The 20229-nt window shown below is 30.6% G+C and overlaps 1 protein-coding gene across 3 annotated transcripts in view; it reads right to left on the bottom strand.

Moving 5' to 3' along the window:
* Positions 1-20229, bottom strand: part of LOC122271730 (uncharacterized) — a 97286-nt gene that overhangs the window by 44514 nt on the left and 32543 nt on the right. For 2 of the 3 annotated variants that reach the window (XM_087163384.1, XM_087163386.1), the window contains exons 3-7: positions 18409-18927; positions 15363-15611; positions 11072-11188; positions 8469-8600; positions 5148-5261 (exon numbers count right to left, since the gene is read on the bottom strand). In XM_087163384.1, the coding sequence (XP_087019510.1) occupies positions 5148-5261; positions 8469-8600; positions 11072-11188; positions 15363-15611; positions 18409-18927 (1131 nt within the window). The remainder of the gene's footprint in view (positions 1-5147; positions 5262-8468; positions 8601-11071; positions 11189-15362; positions 15612-18408; positions 18928-20229) is intronic. The other variant, XM_087163385.1, reaches the window with a different exon arrangement.

The following is a 20229-nucleotide window of genomic DNA, read 5'->3' as shown; positions in this document are numbered from 1 at the left end:
TTTTTATATTCAATTAAACTTCTTTTCTACGCCACTATATATATATAAAGCATTTTAAATGTTCATATGCAATGCCACTTTTTTCACCCTCTTTCAAGGCGAGGCTTTTAAAATATTGGCAAAATTACCAAAAATTCAGAAAGCTTTGGTTCTTAAATGTCTACCAATCTATAAAATATTTCACAAAAACTGTAGTAGTTTGAGTACCTGTAACAGGGTTCCCACGGTCTTTAAGAATTTTGAAAAGTGGTAACAAAAATAAAACCAATTTTGATATTTTAATTTCTGTAGCAGCCGCTCTAAAAAATTGCTTTCTTACAAAATATATATGCATGAAAATTCCATCACTTAACGATAAAAAGGTATATTAAAATAAAGAAATATATTATAGCATCAACTTAAATTTACTACCACTTTTAAAATTTTTCAAGGACCACGGGAACCCTGCTGTATCTATCTATCTATCTATCTATCTATCTATCTATATATATATATATATATATATATATATATATATATATATATATATATATATATATATATATATATATATATATATAATGTCGAAGCTCCTATCTAGCCCTACGAAGCGCAGTAACTTGACACGCCATGGACTCAACAAGTAATTGCAAAAATATTTAGCCATACAGCTTCAAAAGATATCCATAAATGCGAAAGTGCTGTAATTGCCGGATTTTGTGCACAAACAGACGTCTCCATGATGTTCCCTAAATGTACCATGGGATTCATGTCAGATGATCTAGGTGGCCTAATCATTTGATGGAATTCTTCAGAATGTTCTTCAAAACAGTCGCGAAAAATGAGGTTCGGTTACATAGCACATTGTCATCCGTAAAAATTCCTCCGTTGTTTGAACGCATTAAGTCCATGATGACTGCAAGTGGTGTCGTATTTAATAATTATCTTGGTGTTAATATTATCTTTTTGACAAGTTATGATATCGATAATGATCGCGACACCTGGTAATAATTAAGAATGATAATTACTGCATTATCGGATTCAATATTGCTGTCATTAATGATCGCGATATTTTTGCATTTGATACACCCTTGTTTATTATCGGCTGACATTGACCAGCGTTAAACAGAATCTGGCGTTCTTAATAAGTGTTTGCGAACTTCACTTCATGATTCCTATAAACAATAAATACAATAATACCTTACGAAAAATAGAACTGCCTTTCGACAGTTCTTCTTTTGGAGGAACAGTTTTGTGGAACGCAATAACTAACAACACATTAACAAACAGAAAAACCATTGGTAAAATTCCTAAATCAATATGTTTAATCTCTTTTCATTGCAATCAAGTTTCAATGCAAAATTGGGGCTTCAACTTCAAATTAAAATAAAGAAAAATGGGAATGAAAAATTATTGCGAATTAACACTGGATTTCATAAACTATATCCTGACAAATAGTAAAAAAAATATAAACCTAATTAAAGGGAATAAATGCGTTTCAATTTATTAAAAAACGTTTAGTACTTTTTTCGTTTACTGTGCTCCCCATAAATTGCAAAACTATTATTTGCACAAGTCACGATTAATTAATCCTTTGCATTCCGATGTCCACACGGAGGCACCATCAACAATCACCACTTTTAAATTAATAAATTTTATACCTTAATAATTAGTAACCACATTATTTTAAGAATTTTAAAATTGTATAACAACAGTATATTGTGTATTTTAAATGCTATAGGGGTGATGTTAGATCAAACAGCTTTTAAAAGTATAAAAGTACTGGGAGAGGAAGGGGTTAATTATAGTGTTGAGATGTAAAGGTAATTTGGCGTTATAAGTAACTAATATGGATGCAGTGGTGATAGTATTAAGAAGGAAGAAATATTTGCGAAGCTGATAACAAAGAGTAGAGCCATTGTTGAAATTTTCAAATCAACATATTTCAGCTCTTAACATTGCGTACAAGTTTCGATGCAACACTGGTGATTCATCATCTGTATAAAATTCAGACAAATGGCAATAGGAACCTCTGATCCGAAATGAAATCTCTCAACAAACAGATGAAAAAAAAGCTGCAAAAAATTCAAGAATCAAACATGGCATCGAAAACTCCCCTCCCTGTGTACCTCTGACAATACAATATGGAAAATGGCTAAAACATTTAAAACCACTCCTGAAATCAAAAGACAAATAGATGGACAATCTGGCATAGCTTATACAACCGAAGACAAATAGAAATTCAGACTCACTACAAAATCACATCTCTGCGAGCTCCAACTTCGATCAAGATCATCACAATTCCATAACTGCGGAAATTCGCTTTTCTCTGTAACTCCTGAAGAAATAAATATAACCAATAGTGTCGAAATCATTAGCATAATTCGAATATAGAAAAACAAGAATGCACCAAGCGATCTCAAGTGCCCAGATATTTCATGCAGTTCAATTCAGTTCTTTCGAGGAACGAAGTCCTTCTCCGAAACCAAGTCCTGGACTCGGAGAATTCCATGCTGCAAGCTGTTCACGGATTTTCTGTGTATATTCTTCGACATCACCCAAATTCATCTACAATATGACTTCCAATGTATAAGTCATTACCGAATCGATGAATCGGTAGGTGGCGCCAATTCGTCCCATTTACTATGAGTGCCGATTCAGCATCCGGAAAAAAATAGATATTGTGGAATACTTGGAAGCAGAAAAAGACTCCTCCTAAAAGATTGCTATAATTAAAATGGTTTTACAATCAGCTTTTTATATTTTACATCTTGAAGGCACCCTTGTTTCAATATAACATCAAAATCTGACGGGAAAAAAATCAGATATCATCCTCTTCGCAAAACCTTGAAAGACAGGCTCCAACTCTGATAAATATAGGCCGATTAGTCTCCTCCTAATGCGATCAAAAATATACGAAAAGATTATTCAACGCCAACTAAATGATTACATCCATCAGCTCCCCAATCAACAGTACGGTTTCAGAAAAAATATGTCAACCACTAAACATCTTGTAAACATCCTCGAATTTATCAGTAAAGCAAGATATAAACATGAAACAGCCCTTATGCTCATGCTCGGCGTTGCCAAGGCTTTTGACCGTGTATGGCATAGGGGACTAATCGTAACACTTCACAAAATGAAGATCTCAATAGAACTCATTACGCTTATAAATTCCTTCATTACTAATGGAAGCTTCAGAATTAAAATTGACTGTTTATTCTCCAATTACAAAGACATCCATTCCGGAATGCCCCAAGGAAGCATCCTCGGGTCACTACTCTGCATATTATATACAGCAGATTTCCTTATCAATAATAACAATACAAATGAATTCACCACTTTGTATCTAGAAAATACAGCTATCATTAGTAAATCGATAAGCCATTTTCAAGTTTTCATCCATATGCAAGAGAAGATTTACGACATTGAAAAATGGTGTTCACAATGGAAGACTAAATTACACAGAGAAAAATGTCAAATGATTATCTTCAATAGTAAAAAGAAATGTAAATTTTTTCCAGATATCCTTTTCTACAATCAGATTTTAAAGCCACCAAATAACACCTAGGTTCAACTATCACCTCAAATCTAAATTGGAAGAAACATATCCATAGCTTTATTAAAAAAAAAAAAGGTAACGGTGCATAATGGGGCCCCAAACTCAATATTTAATTCGAAATCATCTCAAGACTTAACGTACAAACGTACAATTTAAGGCCAATTTCAATCTATGCATGTCCTGCCATCACCACTCTAATCGATAACTTAAAAAACAAACTTTCAATAGCAGAAGGCAAAATCATAGGAAAACTAATCGGCGCCCCTAAATGCATCAGCAATAACAGTATAAAAAAGGACCTGCAAATAAATGATAATTTTAATGATGATGCACAAAATTGCACTACAAGCAACTTTAACTCACTCCAAAACATAGTCCTAATTGAGGACAATACTAGATTGAACCCTGTTTCTGCCTTTTTTCTCAGAAATGTGGCGTTGCCTTAACTTAACACACGAAAAACACTCAGTACTAGCCCAACAATTGCCACATTCTAATTTTCACTACACACACAGTATCACATAACATTATGCATGAACCGAGAATGGCGAGCAACCTCAAGGGGTCTCCTAGGAACTTGTTTATGATAAAAGTTCGAGTGGTGAGCAACCAGGACGCCTGTGTCAAAACTGTAACAGAGCTCATGACTTTAAATATTCTCACTGATCATTTCCCCTTATTGTACATGCCTTTATTTTATTTTCATTTATTTTTATTTTATTTTATTTCGATTTGCTTTGTAAAGATGTATATAATTTATTTTTCCCAGACCTTCTTTAACTTTTATCGGTCATCTGACTGTACTATGTTAATCTTAACTTGTTTACGCTTGTATTCTCGTTTTATGTATACCACAATTCCTATCAAATATTATGACTGTTCATGTCACCAAACACCCTCGCGTCTATGGTGCTGGGCGCCCTCTCTCCCTTCTATAATCTTTCCTCCCCACTTACTCCCCATCATCGATTTTATACTACCGAAGGATTGGTTAATACCTTCTCGAGGCAGCGCACAAAGATTTATGCTATTTCCAACGTTTTAACGTTGCATCAAAATCTGCATGCAATGTTAACGACAGAAACGCATTGCTTTGTGAATTTTAACTACGGATTTTATGTTTATCAGCTTCATCCTTCTAACAATATTACCACAATATCTATATTAGATATCTATAAATACTGCAGCTTTAACCTCAGTACCTTTTGCACTAAATGCCATACTTAATTAAGTTTCACTTGCGTAAATGTTAGTTATGTAATTTATGAGTGCCACACCAATTTTTTTTTGAAACACATTTATTCCTTTTAATTAAACTATTACCTCTTTTTATATTTTTCATGAAACAGTTAATGAGTTACTAACTGTGTTACTGGCTTTGCTAATAGATTTTATTGAAGATAAACTATAATAAAAAACTAGAATTAATATAGAATAACAGATTAATAATAAGCTAATAATAAGATAAAGATAGATTGACTATTAAAAAATGATCAAATGTAACGAGCTGTAATGGAAAAATTTCCTTTTATATTCTAAGTATATAAAAATTTAATAGAATTATTTTTTGAACAAAATAATAGTGAATTCAAGAGACATTACATACTACAAGTTTTTTTGTCAGACAGCAATGTATATCCAGGATAACATTCGCATGCCTCAGTGTCACTGTTGCAGACTTGCTCACATCCTAGTAATCCAGGAACAGAACACTTATTTACTGAAAAAAAAGAGAAAAAATATAAATATTAATAAAATACTTACTAACTTAAACAGTTATCTATGAAAAAAAATTTCAGAATAAGTCATATTTATTGTTAGATATCACATTTGTCAGTAATTCCTAACCTACCTTGCACCACCTTTCCATTAGTATATATACATATATATATATGGGTCTTTCTCACGAAAACTGACATTTTTCAGTTCATAAAATCCCAAAAAAGTAAAGTGAATAAAAAGCTCTGAAACTTTTTATATTAATAGAAATATGTAATGGCACTATAAAGAAAGTATATATCCTATAAATTATACTTAATATTTAAATTAATTATTTTTTTTAAATAATTAATTTATAATTAATTAATTTATAATAATTAATAATTAATTTATAATAATTAATAATTAATTAATTAATTTAATAAATAAATTAATTTAATAAATTAATTTACTAATTTTTAATTTATTTTTCAAATTAATTAATAAGTAAATTAATTATTTTCACTATTTAAAAAGTGAGGGAATGACACTAAAAGTGAGGGAATGATATTTTATTTTAACCCTTTCGGGCCGACTGTCACAAATATGTGCCACCATAAAACTGTATCAATCAGGGTAAAAAGATAAAACTGGTAATCAAAGTAATTCTTTACCCGTTTATTTGTGGGCGGAGTTATAATTGTTTGATTTATTTAATTCACCATTACTTTGTTCAAACTAAAACTATTTAGTTATACTTTGAATTAACATTGATTATATATATGATCAATCTAACAATAATTAAAGTAAAAGCAAAGTAAGTCTGTCAAATAAGAAACGACTACATTTAAGTTACCGTTTTTTATTTAATTACAACTTGATTCTGATTTTGTACGAATGCTTTTCAGAATCAACCGTCCCCAAGGGGTTAATACATGTTTTTATCTAAGTTACATCTACCTGAAGTTTGAAAAGGATAACATACTAAGTATATCTAATATTTATTATAATTTAGTCTTATATATTTAATAGTTTTTACAGGTTTGGGAAATAAAATTGGCTGGCACGATTGAACAAAACAAAATTTAATAATATACTCATCTTGAATCATTCCCTCACTTCAGCGTCATTCCCTCACTTTATACACTAGTGAGGGAATGACGAATTCAATTAAATTTAAAAATAACAGTTAGGCCTAATTAATTTCTGAAGTCAATCACATACGATTATATTCATACACGAAAGCAACATATAATTATCCACTTTCTCGATGAAGTTGTATTTTATTTTACTCTAAAAAATGACATGAGGGAATGACAAATGTAAAAAATTTTACCTGGTTTGATTCATTCAAATTTATTCCACAGCAAAGCTTCTTTAAGTTGAAGATGGAAACATACTGCAATTTTGTTCTATGATGCCAGTTGTTAACTTCTGAAGTTTTTATTAAAATATTTTTATTCTAAGAAGATTGCAGGTGATAAGAACATTGTTGTGAGGAAATGACGCGAAACACTGGGGACAAAGTTTAAAATAGTGCTGTGTTAATATTTTTATCAGAAATTAAATTTAAAATTGATTTTCTGAATTCTATATTTCAGTATTCCGAAATAAAAAACACGAATTTGTAAAAAAAAAATTTATTTATGAAACAATTTTTTTTCTTTTTTTAAATCAGCAGTGGGGACAAGTGAGGGAATGACATATTGGTATATTTTAATTACCTAAAATAAATATTAAAAAAAATTGATAATTTTATTTTTATTCTTTTGTTAGCTTGCATTCTGAAGGACACTTTCCCTGAATTTTTTTTTTCGTAAGCTGTAAAACAAACATAAAATATACTGGGGACATGAAAATGACTGTTTCTGTGAGAATGACCCATATATATATATATATATATATATATATATATTTATGTTGGCTTCAGTGCGATTCAGGATGGTCCAACATCATTTGATGGTCTCCATCTTCCAACTTTTTTCCTGCTGTGCTCATGGTGTTTGGCATGCCAGAAAACTTCCATCATTCCATGATGGAAAATGCTACTTTAATACTATAATGGTGAATCACCAAGAGAATTTGGTATCCATGAACCAACAATCCATGTTGATCCGTGATGCTCCATGATGGTTCCAACTGTACATTTTCAGGATGGTTTAATGGGAATTCTTGTTGGTTCAGCAGGAATATACCCACAAAACCATTTTTTTTATAACGCTGGCGAATCATAAATGATACCGAATTCCCATATGATGGTGATGGGGGCTCATGATCATTCGAACATTGGATTTCTAATAAACTATGATGGAAATTTCTGTTAGTTAGGCATGAACAAACCATCAAACCAAGTTGCTATTCTTTTATTGGACCATCGAAAATAAGTCCAAATTCCTACATTAGGGAGATGGTTACGTATGTTTGTTGCCATTAAAAATTTAATAGTTCATGATGGATTAATTGATGGTTACCATCCCGATTATGTGGGTTCATCAATGAAAAACCATCAAAATTTTGACTTGAGTATACTATTTGGTTCCTCGCCATGTCAGTAAATAATCCAGCCGATTGTGGAGTGCGTTCCATTAGCTTATGGCGAAGGTGTAATGAATGATGGAAATGTTCGTAAATAGCATACGCTTTTAAATGAAGGAAAAGGAAAAAAAACAAATGTTTATGACAATGAAAGATCTGGGCAACCTATTATTCTGAACGGGAAGAACTGGGTCATCTGCTATTCATTCCTGACTAAGCACTATCAGACTTACATCTGTGTGCAACACTTAAGGAATTTCTCGGCGGAAAGCTCTTTGAAAATGATGAAATGTTGAAGGAAACTGTTACTAACTGTTTTAACGGTCAGACTGCAAATTTCTTTGATGACGGGAACCAAAAGCTGGCGTCCGACTTGACTAATGATTCAATGATAATGGTGACTATGTTAAATAATGAATAAATGTAATTGTAAAAAATAGTTAAGTTCTTCAGTATAGAATGTCAAAAAACTGATAAAAAATTCCTTTTTTCATCACTTTTTTGTTGTTGCAATATTTAGCTTATCATACGAAGATGCCATATATATAAAAATCTTAATTTTGAATTATTTGTAGCTAACATTAATTCTTCTGTTGCAATGCAATATACGATAATATATATATACACATTGGTATCTATATATTACTGGTATCATTTCTTCAGTTTAAGAATTCCAATTTTATTCATACATTACCTTTTTGGCATGTTTTGCCATCAAATGTAAAACCTTGTTTGCAGATGCAATTCACTCGCCCGGGTTCATCTAAAACATCTTCACAAATTTCATTCTCTCCACAAGGGTTAAGATTTGATGGACAGAAGTCAGCTGTAACAATTTAAGTATAATTTACTTTTTAATCTGTTAAAAATATTGTGGTATTGATTTTTTTTTTCTTGAGGGCTTTTTTCTTTCCTAGATAAAGGTTGAAATAATATTTTTTTAAAATTGTATAGCTTTTTTTTTCTTGGAAAAGTGAGCTAGGAGATTACGAAGATAGTTATGAAGTTAATGTGTGTGAATAATTAAGAAAATTATTTTTTTTATTATGACAGAAAATCAAAATCAATAAAAAATTATATTTAGAGTACCCAGGATAGGAGGATGCTTCATGTAATAAATTTCGACAACACATATTGAAAATAAAAATGTAGTAAATAATGCAGTAAATGTAAAAAAAATTGTAGATAATGTAAAGTGGGTATTAATTTTTTATTTCGTAAAACATTAGTGTAGAGATGGAGTTGCTAAATAAAAGGCATGAAATAAACATTTTAAGTGCAAAAATAAATTTTAAATAATGATATGTATAAGAACAGGCCGTAAATCCTCCGTCTCTTGCCTGATTGTTGCAATGTTTTGAAACATTGTAATAATTTGTAAACATTGTTACAATGTTTTGAAACATCGGGTAAAATAACCACAATTTGTCACAAAGACACTGAAATTTCAGCTAACGTACTGAAAATGTTACAATGTTTTGTAACATGATATAAAATGAGCAACATTAACAACCAATTTCAGCTCAACATGGTGTAAAGTAACATAATTTTATCTCTAAAGCACTGAACTTTCAGCAAATACCTAGAGTATTAGTCTCCATGGGAACGGAGGACTGCCCACCCAATCGGAAGAAGAACACCCATGATTGTTGCTCCGACTGCCCACGTCGATTAAGGGATCAAGGATCCACTGCAGTTAAGCTGCGTTATTTGTACAATTTATTTAGGCAGGTAAATGTTTTATTGCCTTAATTAAAGTTCATTTCTTTTATGATGAATTTTTAAATTCGGTTGGAGGTATAAAATGGTTAAAGGTTTGTCATAAAATGACTTAAAATAAATAGCTTTGTTTCGATAAATAGCAACATTGGACTGCATTTGAGTCCAATTTAGGTAAAACCATAATTAGCCATAATCATAATTAGGTAAAAATACCTAATTATGGTGCAACTTTCTTCTGCTTTTATAATAGAGAGAAAAGAAGGAATGAAAATATGTGTTTTGTTTCTTCTAAAGCACCTTGTCTTGGTGCAAACTTCCGTTGATATTTGAAGCTTGTGAAAATAGCAAAATATGCTTAAATTGAGCAGCATTTTATGTTGCCAGCAAATGGATACTAAATTTTGGTAAAACGTGGCAGGGAGTTTTTAACAGTGTATTGTTAATAACTCAATATTTTGACTAGAGGTTAAATTTAAAAAAATTTGATGATACTAATGTAAACATAATAAAGTTTATGCTCATATTTAGAGTAATTGAAGAGTGAGGGATTACAAATAGATTTTTATACTCAGTTGCCAGGACATTCAATAATAATTAGCTGTAATGATTGCTGCTATAATTAGTTCTGATAAAAGCGGTCATTGAATAATAATTGTTGCATTTATATAAAAAGTTAACAGTTTCACTTATAGGTATAGGTAAATGAAAAAAATAAAAATGCTTGCATTTACTCTTTATAAAATTGAATCAACATTGATTAAGTGATTTATTTAAAGGAGAATTAGGTATGATTTAACAAAATACAAATTTATAAAATAAAATAAAAATTATGGAATACAAAAAGTTTGAAATCATATAATGACATAACAGAAACAGCATATCTACTGAACGAGTTAAAGTGCATTAATCATGGAAAATGTATTTTTTAATTGTATTAAAACTGAACTTTTAGCATTTCAGTTGATACGAATCGGAAAGCTTTGTGGTTGAAAGTTCTAAATAATTTTTAAGTTCATTTAGTAAATTAGTCTTACACAGGGATCCCACATTAGAGTCATTCAGAGTGGTTTAAAAAGCCAGTTAGTCATTCCTCTATACTAAGCCATTACAAAAGAGAGAACTAAAAAGCTAATTACTAAATACAAGGTGACCATAAAGCTAATTTACAATGTATGAACTAATTTACAATACTCCGGCTTTTAACAACACGTACTCATTTTGGAGATTTTTATCTTGGTTGTAGTTGGTCGCAATTATAAAGTAACCTTATGTTTCTTTTCAAATTTGTTTCCTGAACTACTTATTTTATTCATTCAAGAAAATGCCATACAGAATAGCAGGCCGCTAAACGCTGCTAGATTGGAAAATCGCAACCAGGAAGTAAGAGTTGTGCTCCAAGGAATTGGATGAAAGCGTATTTTTAATCATTAAAAACAATGTAAACAACAATTAAATTCAATATAAGCAAGTACTAAAATTGTGCACCTGAAAAGTAAAATATCTTTATGCTTTCAAATTTAGGCTGTTTTTAGGACCTTTTCAATTTAAGCAAAAAAGCATCCAAATCGTACTCACGAATACAATCTTGTTTGTCATCCCTCTTGAAATTCTCAATGCATACACAAGCCCCCATTTTGCATTCTTCAAAAGGCTTTGTGCATTTGATGTCCATAAATGGGCAGTTATCAATATCTGGAATAAAATTCAGAAACATAAAATGAAAAACACGGTTCTCAAAATTTGTTTTTGTATAATTCGGCATTTTTATTTCGATGGTCTTTTATTTTTCATTCGTGAATGTTTATTGGTTAATTAGAAACTTCAAAGAAATTTGTTCCATTAAATGCCTGGGTGAGTTCAATAGTTAAAATATATGGCTGTGATAAAAGGAGAAAGTGGAAACAATAATATTTCTGAGAAGATGGATATAGATATCGATACTAAGAGCATAGAAAGTTACCAGGATGCTTAAAAAGATATTATGCGCTAGAAATAATTTTTATATCAAAATAAAATATAGAAATATATTATAAAAGAGGACTTTATGTGTAAAAAATAAGTTATATTAAATTCTATAATATATATTTCATGTAAAACTGTGCACAGTCAAACATATATTAGTTAAAATAATTCTCAAATATTAAAAGTGAATTTTTCGCACTTTTGCTAAATGATCTCTTCAGCAAAAAACATGCAAAGCATTTTTAAAGGAACCGATAATTGAAAAATAATTAAGTTTGTGAACGATGTTGCAATTATAACTGATTAAAATGATTAGGTTTAAAGTTCATCATAATGGAATCATGAACTAAATCTGGGTCACTAGAATCAACTCCTTGCATTCGACTGCCTTTAAAACGGTTAAAAAAAGCTACCACTAAAATTTTACAAGACAAAACTCATTATTTACACTCATGCCATATTATGCTGAACAAAACTGTACTTAATAAAATTATTATGTGCGTCAGGCCGCTTGTAGCCAACACCTCCTAGATAAGAGCAGGCCTCAGCACGGGTTACCATAAATATCCTTTAGTAGTCTAAACGTTATGACATATTTCGTATTTTCAACCACTGCGCTGCTTATTACACCAAACGAAATTACATCTTTCTTATTTTTCATCTACTGCGCAGTTAACTTCGCTAGATCGGACTACTAAATTATTCCGTGCTGAGGCAACCTTCTTTCTTCTAGGAGGTGTTGTTGTAGCCCCTTACCATCAGCTCCTACATTACAAAGCCTCCACATGGGTTCTTATAAGTAGTTTGCGCAGTCAGTTTAAAAAGTGAACCAGTTGTGCGCATGAGCCCAAATTGTATTTCAAAAGTAATTGAGAGAAATTTATCACATCAGACAAGAAAACAACTACGATGTTTGCAAAATATTTTATAGAGTGGTAATCCTTTTGAAACCAAACCTTGCAAAGTTTTTTTTTTTAATTTTGCTTACATTTTATGAGCTTCACCATGAAAGAACTGCATCAAAGTGCAGAGATGCCAACTTGCTCCGGACGGCAAATCAATATTTTAAAGTGGTAGTTTATCAATTGTGATTCTTGGTTTAATAAGTGCAATTTAATAGATTTTTATCCACCACTATTTCTAAATAATTCGTAGGCTTATATAATTCACCACTTCAAAGTTGTTACGTTATGCTATGCCCTTTAAAAAGCAGTAAAAATAGTCAAATAATTGCAAAATTTAGTTTGCAGTTATTTACCGTTTTTTTACTAATATTGGCGTGTCCGGAGCAGTTGGCATCTCTGAAAGTGGCCTTGTATATGAACTTTTAAGTCATTTAAATGTAGTGGTGTAGAAAATAAATATAAATGAATAAAAAATAATACATACCCTCCAACTGCTACGGAATTTCCGTAGTTTCAGAAATCTTCTTTTCAGACGGTAGCAAAATTCATGTCTTAATATTTTAAAAAAATTAATTTTAGCGTAACTTGTCCACTATTACTTATAAAATTGCAGGCTATATGGCTAGATTCTTAAGTTCTGATAAAAGTTTTATGAGAGATCCATTAGCTTTAAAAATTTCTATTTTGGTTCGCTACCACTAGAAAGAATTATTTTCAAAATCCTCATAAGTTGGAGGGTATGATAATATATTAAAACATAAACATAGCTAGCTTAGAAAGTTATCAGCCTGTATATTTGAGAGTTGAATCAGTTATGGTTGATAAGTAAATCAGACAAACCAATCATACTCATTAAATTAAACAAAATATTAGACATATATTTGTTACGACTTTCTTATTTTTACTAGATTTTGGAGCCGAAACTGGTTAACCTTAATAGTGGCAGATGCCAACTTGCTCCGGTTAGCGAATTAATATCTTAGAGTGGTAGTTTATTAATTGTGATTCTTGGTTTAATAAATTTAATTTATTAGGTTTTTATCTCCCACTATTTCAAAATAATTTGAAGGCTTATATAATTCGCCCCTTTGCTGTTTTTAATTCATGCTAAACCTTTTAAAAAGTAAGAAAAATTGGTCAAATATTTTCAAAATTTAATTGTATTTATTTACCGTTTTTAATTATTTTAACTTGTCCGGAGCAGTTGGCATCTCTGTAGTGGTCTGATCGGACTACCTTTTGATGCTTTCAGTTATGGGATACATAGTCCTTACCCATTCAACCTGATATTGATCTATACAACGGTTCGATGAGATGAGTATTATGTTGGGTCTCCACTAAACAGGTAAAAAATTTAAAGATTTATAATGGTAGACAACTAACTGGTGACAGTGACCTTTCAAGTGCAAAGGATAAAAAAAAACTGCATCTTTTAGGCGAGGAATATTTAATTTTTAAAGTCTTAGATCTTAGTTAAAAATGATTGAAGTCTTGTATATTTTTTGTAAGAATATTTCATTATTTTAACGCATTGAATTCTTAAACTTTATATCTTATAAAAACATGCCATCTTGCTCCGGACGCCGGATAAATGTTTTCCAGCGGAAGTTTTTAAGTGTATTCTTGGTTTAATAATTTCAATTTATTGGATTTTTACTCAAAACTAATTATATTTGAGAGTTGAATCTTAGAGTTGATCTTAGTTAAAAAAGATTGAAGCCTTGTATATTTTTTGTAAGATTATTTCATTATTTTAACGCATTGAATTCTTAAACTTTATATCTTATAAAAACATGCCATCTTGCTCCGGACGCCGGATAAATGTTTTCCAGCGGCAGTCTTTAAATGTATTCTTGGTTTAATAATTTCAATTTATTGGGTTTTTACTCAAAACTAATTATATTTGAGAGTTGAATCTTAGAGTTGATCTTAGTTAAAAAAGATTGAAGCCTTGTATATTTTTTGTAAGATTATTTCATTATTTTAACGCATTGAATTCTTAAACTTTATATCTTATAAAAACATGCCATCTTGCTCCGGACGCCGGATAAATGTTTTCCAGCGGCAGTCTTTAAATGTATTCTTGGTTTAATAATTTCAATTTATCGGGTTTTTACTCAAAACTAATTATATTTGAGAGATGAATCTTAGAGTTGATCTTAGTTAAAAAAGATTGAAGCCTTGTATATTTTTTGTAAGATTATTTCATTATTTTAACGCATTGAATTCTTAAACTTTATATCTTATAAAAACATGCCATCTTGCTCCGGACGCCGGATAAATGTTTTCCAGTGGTAGTCTTTAAATGTATTCTTGGTTTAATAATTTCAATTAATTGGGTTTCTACTCAAAACTACTTCTTAATAATTCAAAGGCTTATTCGATACACCATCTTGTTACAGTCAAGCAGTAGCAACCACATTGCCTGCTAATCTCAACGAAGCCAAGCAAAATGACGGATACACGATGACTGGGATAGACGCTCAGATCCAAAAGCAAGACAATCAAGCCGTCTTTTTCCATCATGTAAATATTTTATGTATATTATTCAGACTTCTCTCTTTCGTACCTGTATATTATATCAATTATTAATCGGACTCTTTTTTGTATATATTATTCGTTTTACTGTTATTTCTCGATTTCACACCTACGTTGCGTATTGGCAAATAATTTCGCTGAAAGGGCAAGTGCCACAAAGCAAGAACCTCGCTAAATGCTATCACATTAAAGCATTTTATAGTCAAACCGTGTTGATGCTCTTAAAAATCTGCAAAACTAACCAAAATTTGCGGATTTCAGTTTCTGGATTTCGATTGTTTTTTAAAATATTTTGTCGATTTCGGAGCAGTTGGCATCTGTAAATATAATTTTCGTTAAACAAAATTTTTGTTTCGTCCTTAACGGATATCATTTAAAAAAAAATAGAACTGATTTTTTTTAATTAAAAACCAATAAAAAATCAAGTTAAATGTTGTTGGGTATTGTTGAAAAATCCTTACTTTCGCATTGCTTCTTTTCATAATTGTAATATTGGTCTTTGGAGCAGTCACAATATCCGATTTTTGTTCTGAAGTCAAATCTGCATTTTTCTGCTGGGCACTCGGTTTTCCCAAATCCTTTGGAGCACCAATAACTACCTCCGCAGTCTGGTCCACCAAATGGATAGTTACAAATGCATCTTTCCTTCCCTTCCTCCTCCAGACAGACTCCAAAGTTTTTGCACAAGTTTTTCTTACATAGTTTGTACTCTGAAACGATGCAGAATTAATTATTAGAATAATTTTGTAATGTTGTTACTAATAGCACTTGCAGATACCAGAAAGCCTGCTATGAGAATCCATAGCAGTTTAAAACAGTGGGTGCGTTTTTTGTTTTTCAGTGGCAACATCTATGGACTACAATTTGAATTTAGCCACACACAAGTCACAGCCCGTTTTACAGGGAGGACAGATTCATACTCCATTCATTCCTCCACAGGTCGTTATTTTAACCTAAACTAGAGAATGATAAATATCCAATTCAGTTCCTCCAGAGGAATTGATTTGTTATCGGAACTTGGAGGAATTTGTGTCCCTTACGGATTAAACGTTCACCAGTCACAGTTTAATACCCAGGGATTCGAACACATGATCTCACTAATACGAGATCGGCGTCCTACCAACCTGGCTATCACGGCCTTTACTTGTGTTATACATTACACAATAATCACTCTTATTGTCCTTTATTGTTTTGTAATTCATATATTATTCATATATAGAAATATTAAGAGAATTACCTGTATAATTGTACAATTGTGCTGTACGTAACATAATTATGCCGATAATTGCTTTAATCTTTTTCAAACGTACTCAAATCAAAGTACAAAAAAAATGACAATAAGAGTAATTATTCTTTTTATATCGATAGATATTAACTTTAATTCACTTGGAAAGTTATTAACTCTACAGACTTAAAACAAGCCATGATTTTCTACCAGAGCATCTGAACTGTACTAGCATCCTGAAAAACGGAAATGCTAGATTTATGGTGCAGGTAAAATAAAAAAAATGCCGAATACTTTCCATTTTTCCGAGGACTCTATCCAGAATTTCAGACAAGCGGTGATATTTTGATATTATATTGGGACGCTAAAACATAAGAGATTCTTAGTAAAGTTTTTGTGAATTATGGGGTCATCACGATTCACTAATGTAAATATTGTACTTAATTTTAATTTTATTTTATTATTTTTCTTTGTATTGCTCAAGTTGCCTGCAAATTCATAGATTGATTCTCAACTTACGTCATATAAAAATAAAGGATGCTGCTGTATTGCATTTAAAGAAAATTACTTATATATTTGTTACTGTTACCAAAATAAAGGAACCTTTTATCTTAACTACTGAATAAATAACATAAATGTAGCACAGAAAAAATATTGCGAAACAAAAAAAAAACATTAAATTGTATTGCTTAATTTACCGAGAAAAAAAAAGATCTCACCTTGTGAGAAAAAGCATAAGAAAAAAACTCCAATTAAAAGGAAGAAAAAAAAGTGTTCTACTAATTCTTTTAAAAAACAAAGAGAAAACGTGAACCCCCAAAACAATATGTCCTTTATTTAATTTTGTGCTTTTGTCAACCAGGTTTAATATGACTCGTCTATCTTCAACAGCAATTTAAATTCTGTTCTTTTGAAAATAATCGTCTGCTACTATGTCAATCTTCAACATTATTATTCTTAAAATAGTCATTTAATATAATTTCGAAGTATCAACGCTTATCTGAAATTATAATTATAATAATTTATACATTATTCCAAAACGAAAGGGTATATTTTGTGTTACGTAGAATAAAGCAGAAACAACGAATAAAAGTACTGAAATGGACATACTATAATTTCGGTTCCATAAACAATAACCCACTATCCGGTTAGAACTCCCCAACGAAGAATTTTTATTGTTTATGGATCAGAAACTACAGTATGTCTATTTCTGTACCGATGTTTGGTTTTTTTTATGTTTTTTCTTTTCTTTTTCGAACATTAGAATGTTGTTAAAAAAAGTCACGCAGTCTTCAGAACTGAGTTGATTGCTATTGATAGTGGCTCGTCTGCTGTATGGATCCTGTCTGAGAGACGAAGTTCGATTCAGCACCTTGTTAAATGGCATAAAGTAGGTTGCAGAACAGGAAGGGCAATTGTAAACAAACCGGAGCACCTTTCATCCTATCGTGAGGGGCACTTCCAATGGATACTATTCCAAGTTGATATGCATAATAGTAATCGGACGGCAGATATTTTGGCTGAAGAGGTAAGCCATTGGACACACCTGATTCACTAAATTATTTGGCCCAGGGGTCCAGATAAGTTAGGCTAACTATTACTAGCACATGCTTACTATTACTAGCGCTTACTAACTTTTACTAGATAGATATCTGATAACTAACATGATAATTATTATTAAAGCGTGCTATAAAGGCTAACTATTACTTAATTTGTGCATGTTCTAGTAATAGTTGAAGTAACTGCATAAGTCTAATAAGGTAAATGTTTTGGAACTCAAGGGCTAAGAAAGCTGAAAATGTTTCTTGGACCATCATCCCACTTGTTCCTCAATGGTACCAGGGAAAGTGTCCTGGGGGTGCTTTATCACTCAAGTTTTGCTGGTGGGACCAGACGGCCATCACCAGGCTTATCAGTGGGCATTTGATATTTCTGTCTTATTCCAATGGGAAAAAAAAATTTTATAACCTGTATGAAGTGGGCCGAAAATCAGGCCGCACTTGACCATATACTAGATTATCTAGGGCTTTCCAGACAAGATCTTTTTCAATAACTTAATTCTTGTTTTAGACCGTCTTTGAGTGAGAGATTTCATAGAACTGATTTAACGTTGCTAAACAAGGGGGATATGCAACAACAACAACAGAAATGTCCTGAAAAAGTTCATGCAAGTTTCAAACTACCCTATATAAAAACACCCATCTTGATTTACACGAGTTTCTCGACAATATATTTTAATTCGAAAACTTTAAAACTTTTCAGGAAAAAGTATCTATACTTACTTAGAGTAGTTAAGGAGAAACTTGTCTTCGATGTTGCTTGAGAACTGGGTGCAGATTCAGAAGAAATGAACATAGATGAAGTAGACGATTCAAAGTCTGTTGCTACTGATGAACCATGCACAGAAATATCAAATGGTTTGAATGAAGATGAAAAATAGTTAGAGTCATCAATGACGTTAGTAGGTTTATACGTAATGGTTGTATGAGCCGTTAAATTTGGGACATCACTAGTGATAATAAAAATATCCCGAGATGATGACGGGGACACATATGGGGAGGATTTTGGTACAGGGCTTGTTTCCTTCCTCGTTGATATTTGCGCAATTGCAGATGTAATTGGAGTAGAAGTTCCTGGTGTTGGAACAGTAGATATGATTGGAGATGAAATTTCTGGTGTCGGAACTGTAGATGTGATTGGAGATGAAGTTTCTGGTATCGGAATAGTAGACGGCTTTGTTTTTATGGTGCTAGTAATAGTGGAAGTAACTGTAGATGTAGCAGGAGAGGAAATTAGTGTTTCTAAAATATAAGTATTAATGTTATAACTGTTATAATTTATAATAATGTATTTATTATTTAAAATAATGGTTTACAATAGAGTCTGAAATTCCAAATTAAGTATAATAATTTGGTCATTTTAGTTCTAGTTTTTTTTAGCACCATACTTTAATTTTGACTTTTATTAGCGTTGTAATAATACAAAATAACTTGTAGGCGATTAAAAAAAAACTTTCCGAATTATAGTTTTCAGTTTTATTTAAATTTAACGTGTCTTCCAGTTCCTACGCAACCTGAAAAAAAAATTAAGAAAGTGACATGAATGTATTATTTTAAAGAATCTAATATTTTCTGAGTTTCACTTAAAAATTCAAATTCAAATCGGAAATTCAGATCTAAATGTTTATTTTGTTAGAGTTAAGAAATATTTTTATAATAGTCACTAACATAATTAATTACAGTTTTTTATCTGAATAATATTACTCTCTAAATTTTTCCTCGAGCATATCAGCCCTGTGTTTAAACTTTTCAAAACACTCAACGTATAAATTTTGACTCCCCATATAAAAGAAGCGACAAAAACTTGGAAGAACAGTTCGAACGCATTAGGCAATTAAGCAGTCATCCAGGAACCTTAAAAAACATTTGACAGCAAATTAAAACGCCAAGAACTTGAATTTTTTATCACAAATGATTTTAGTTTCTTCTCAAAGATTTGTTCTCAACTTCATGAATTGATTCTTATTCTTAACGAATTAATTTTTTAAGGAAAAATTGCTAATGTTTGTAACTGATGTAATTTTTGTAATTGTTATATATTATTTTTGGCTTAAACTTTCCTCGTTTTTAACCAACTTAGTCAATGCTATTATTTGGCATAATTACAGTCAGAAGAAAACCCTGTTTCGTCAAAATGAAAAACGTTCCTTATGGAAAGTTATTCCAATGCTGCACTGCTTGAGTTCATAAAATTATGAGAATTATATATATATATATATATATATATATATATATATATATATATATATATATATATATATATATATATATATATATATATATATATATATATATATATATATATATATATATATATATATATATATATATATATATATATATATATATATATATAAATATATATATATATATATATATATATATATATATATATATATATATATATATATATATATATATATATATATATATATATATATATATGTATATATATATATATATATATATATATATATATATATATATATATATATATATATATATATATATATATATATATATATATATATATATATATATATA

This window comes from Parasteatoda tepidariorum, chromosome 5 (genome assembly GCF_982258835.1).
Source record: "Parasteatoda tepidariorum strain Cologne lab strain chromosome 5, Ptep-v5.0, whole genome shotgun sequence".
Classification (NCBI taxonomy): domain Eukaryota; kingdom Metazoa; phylum Arthropoda; class Arachnida; order Araneae; family Theridiidae; genus Parasteatoda; species Parasteatoda tepidariorum.
The sequence above is the reverse complement of the archived record's forward strand: the minus strand, read 5'-3'. Positions and strand labels throughout refer to the sequence as shown.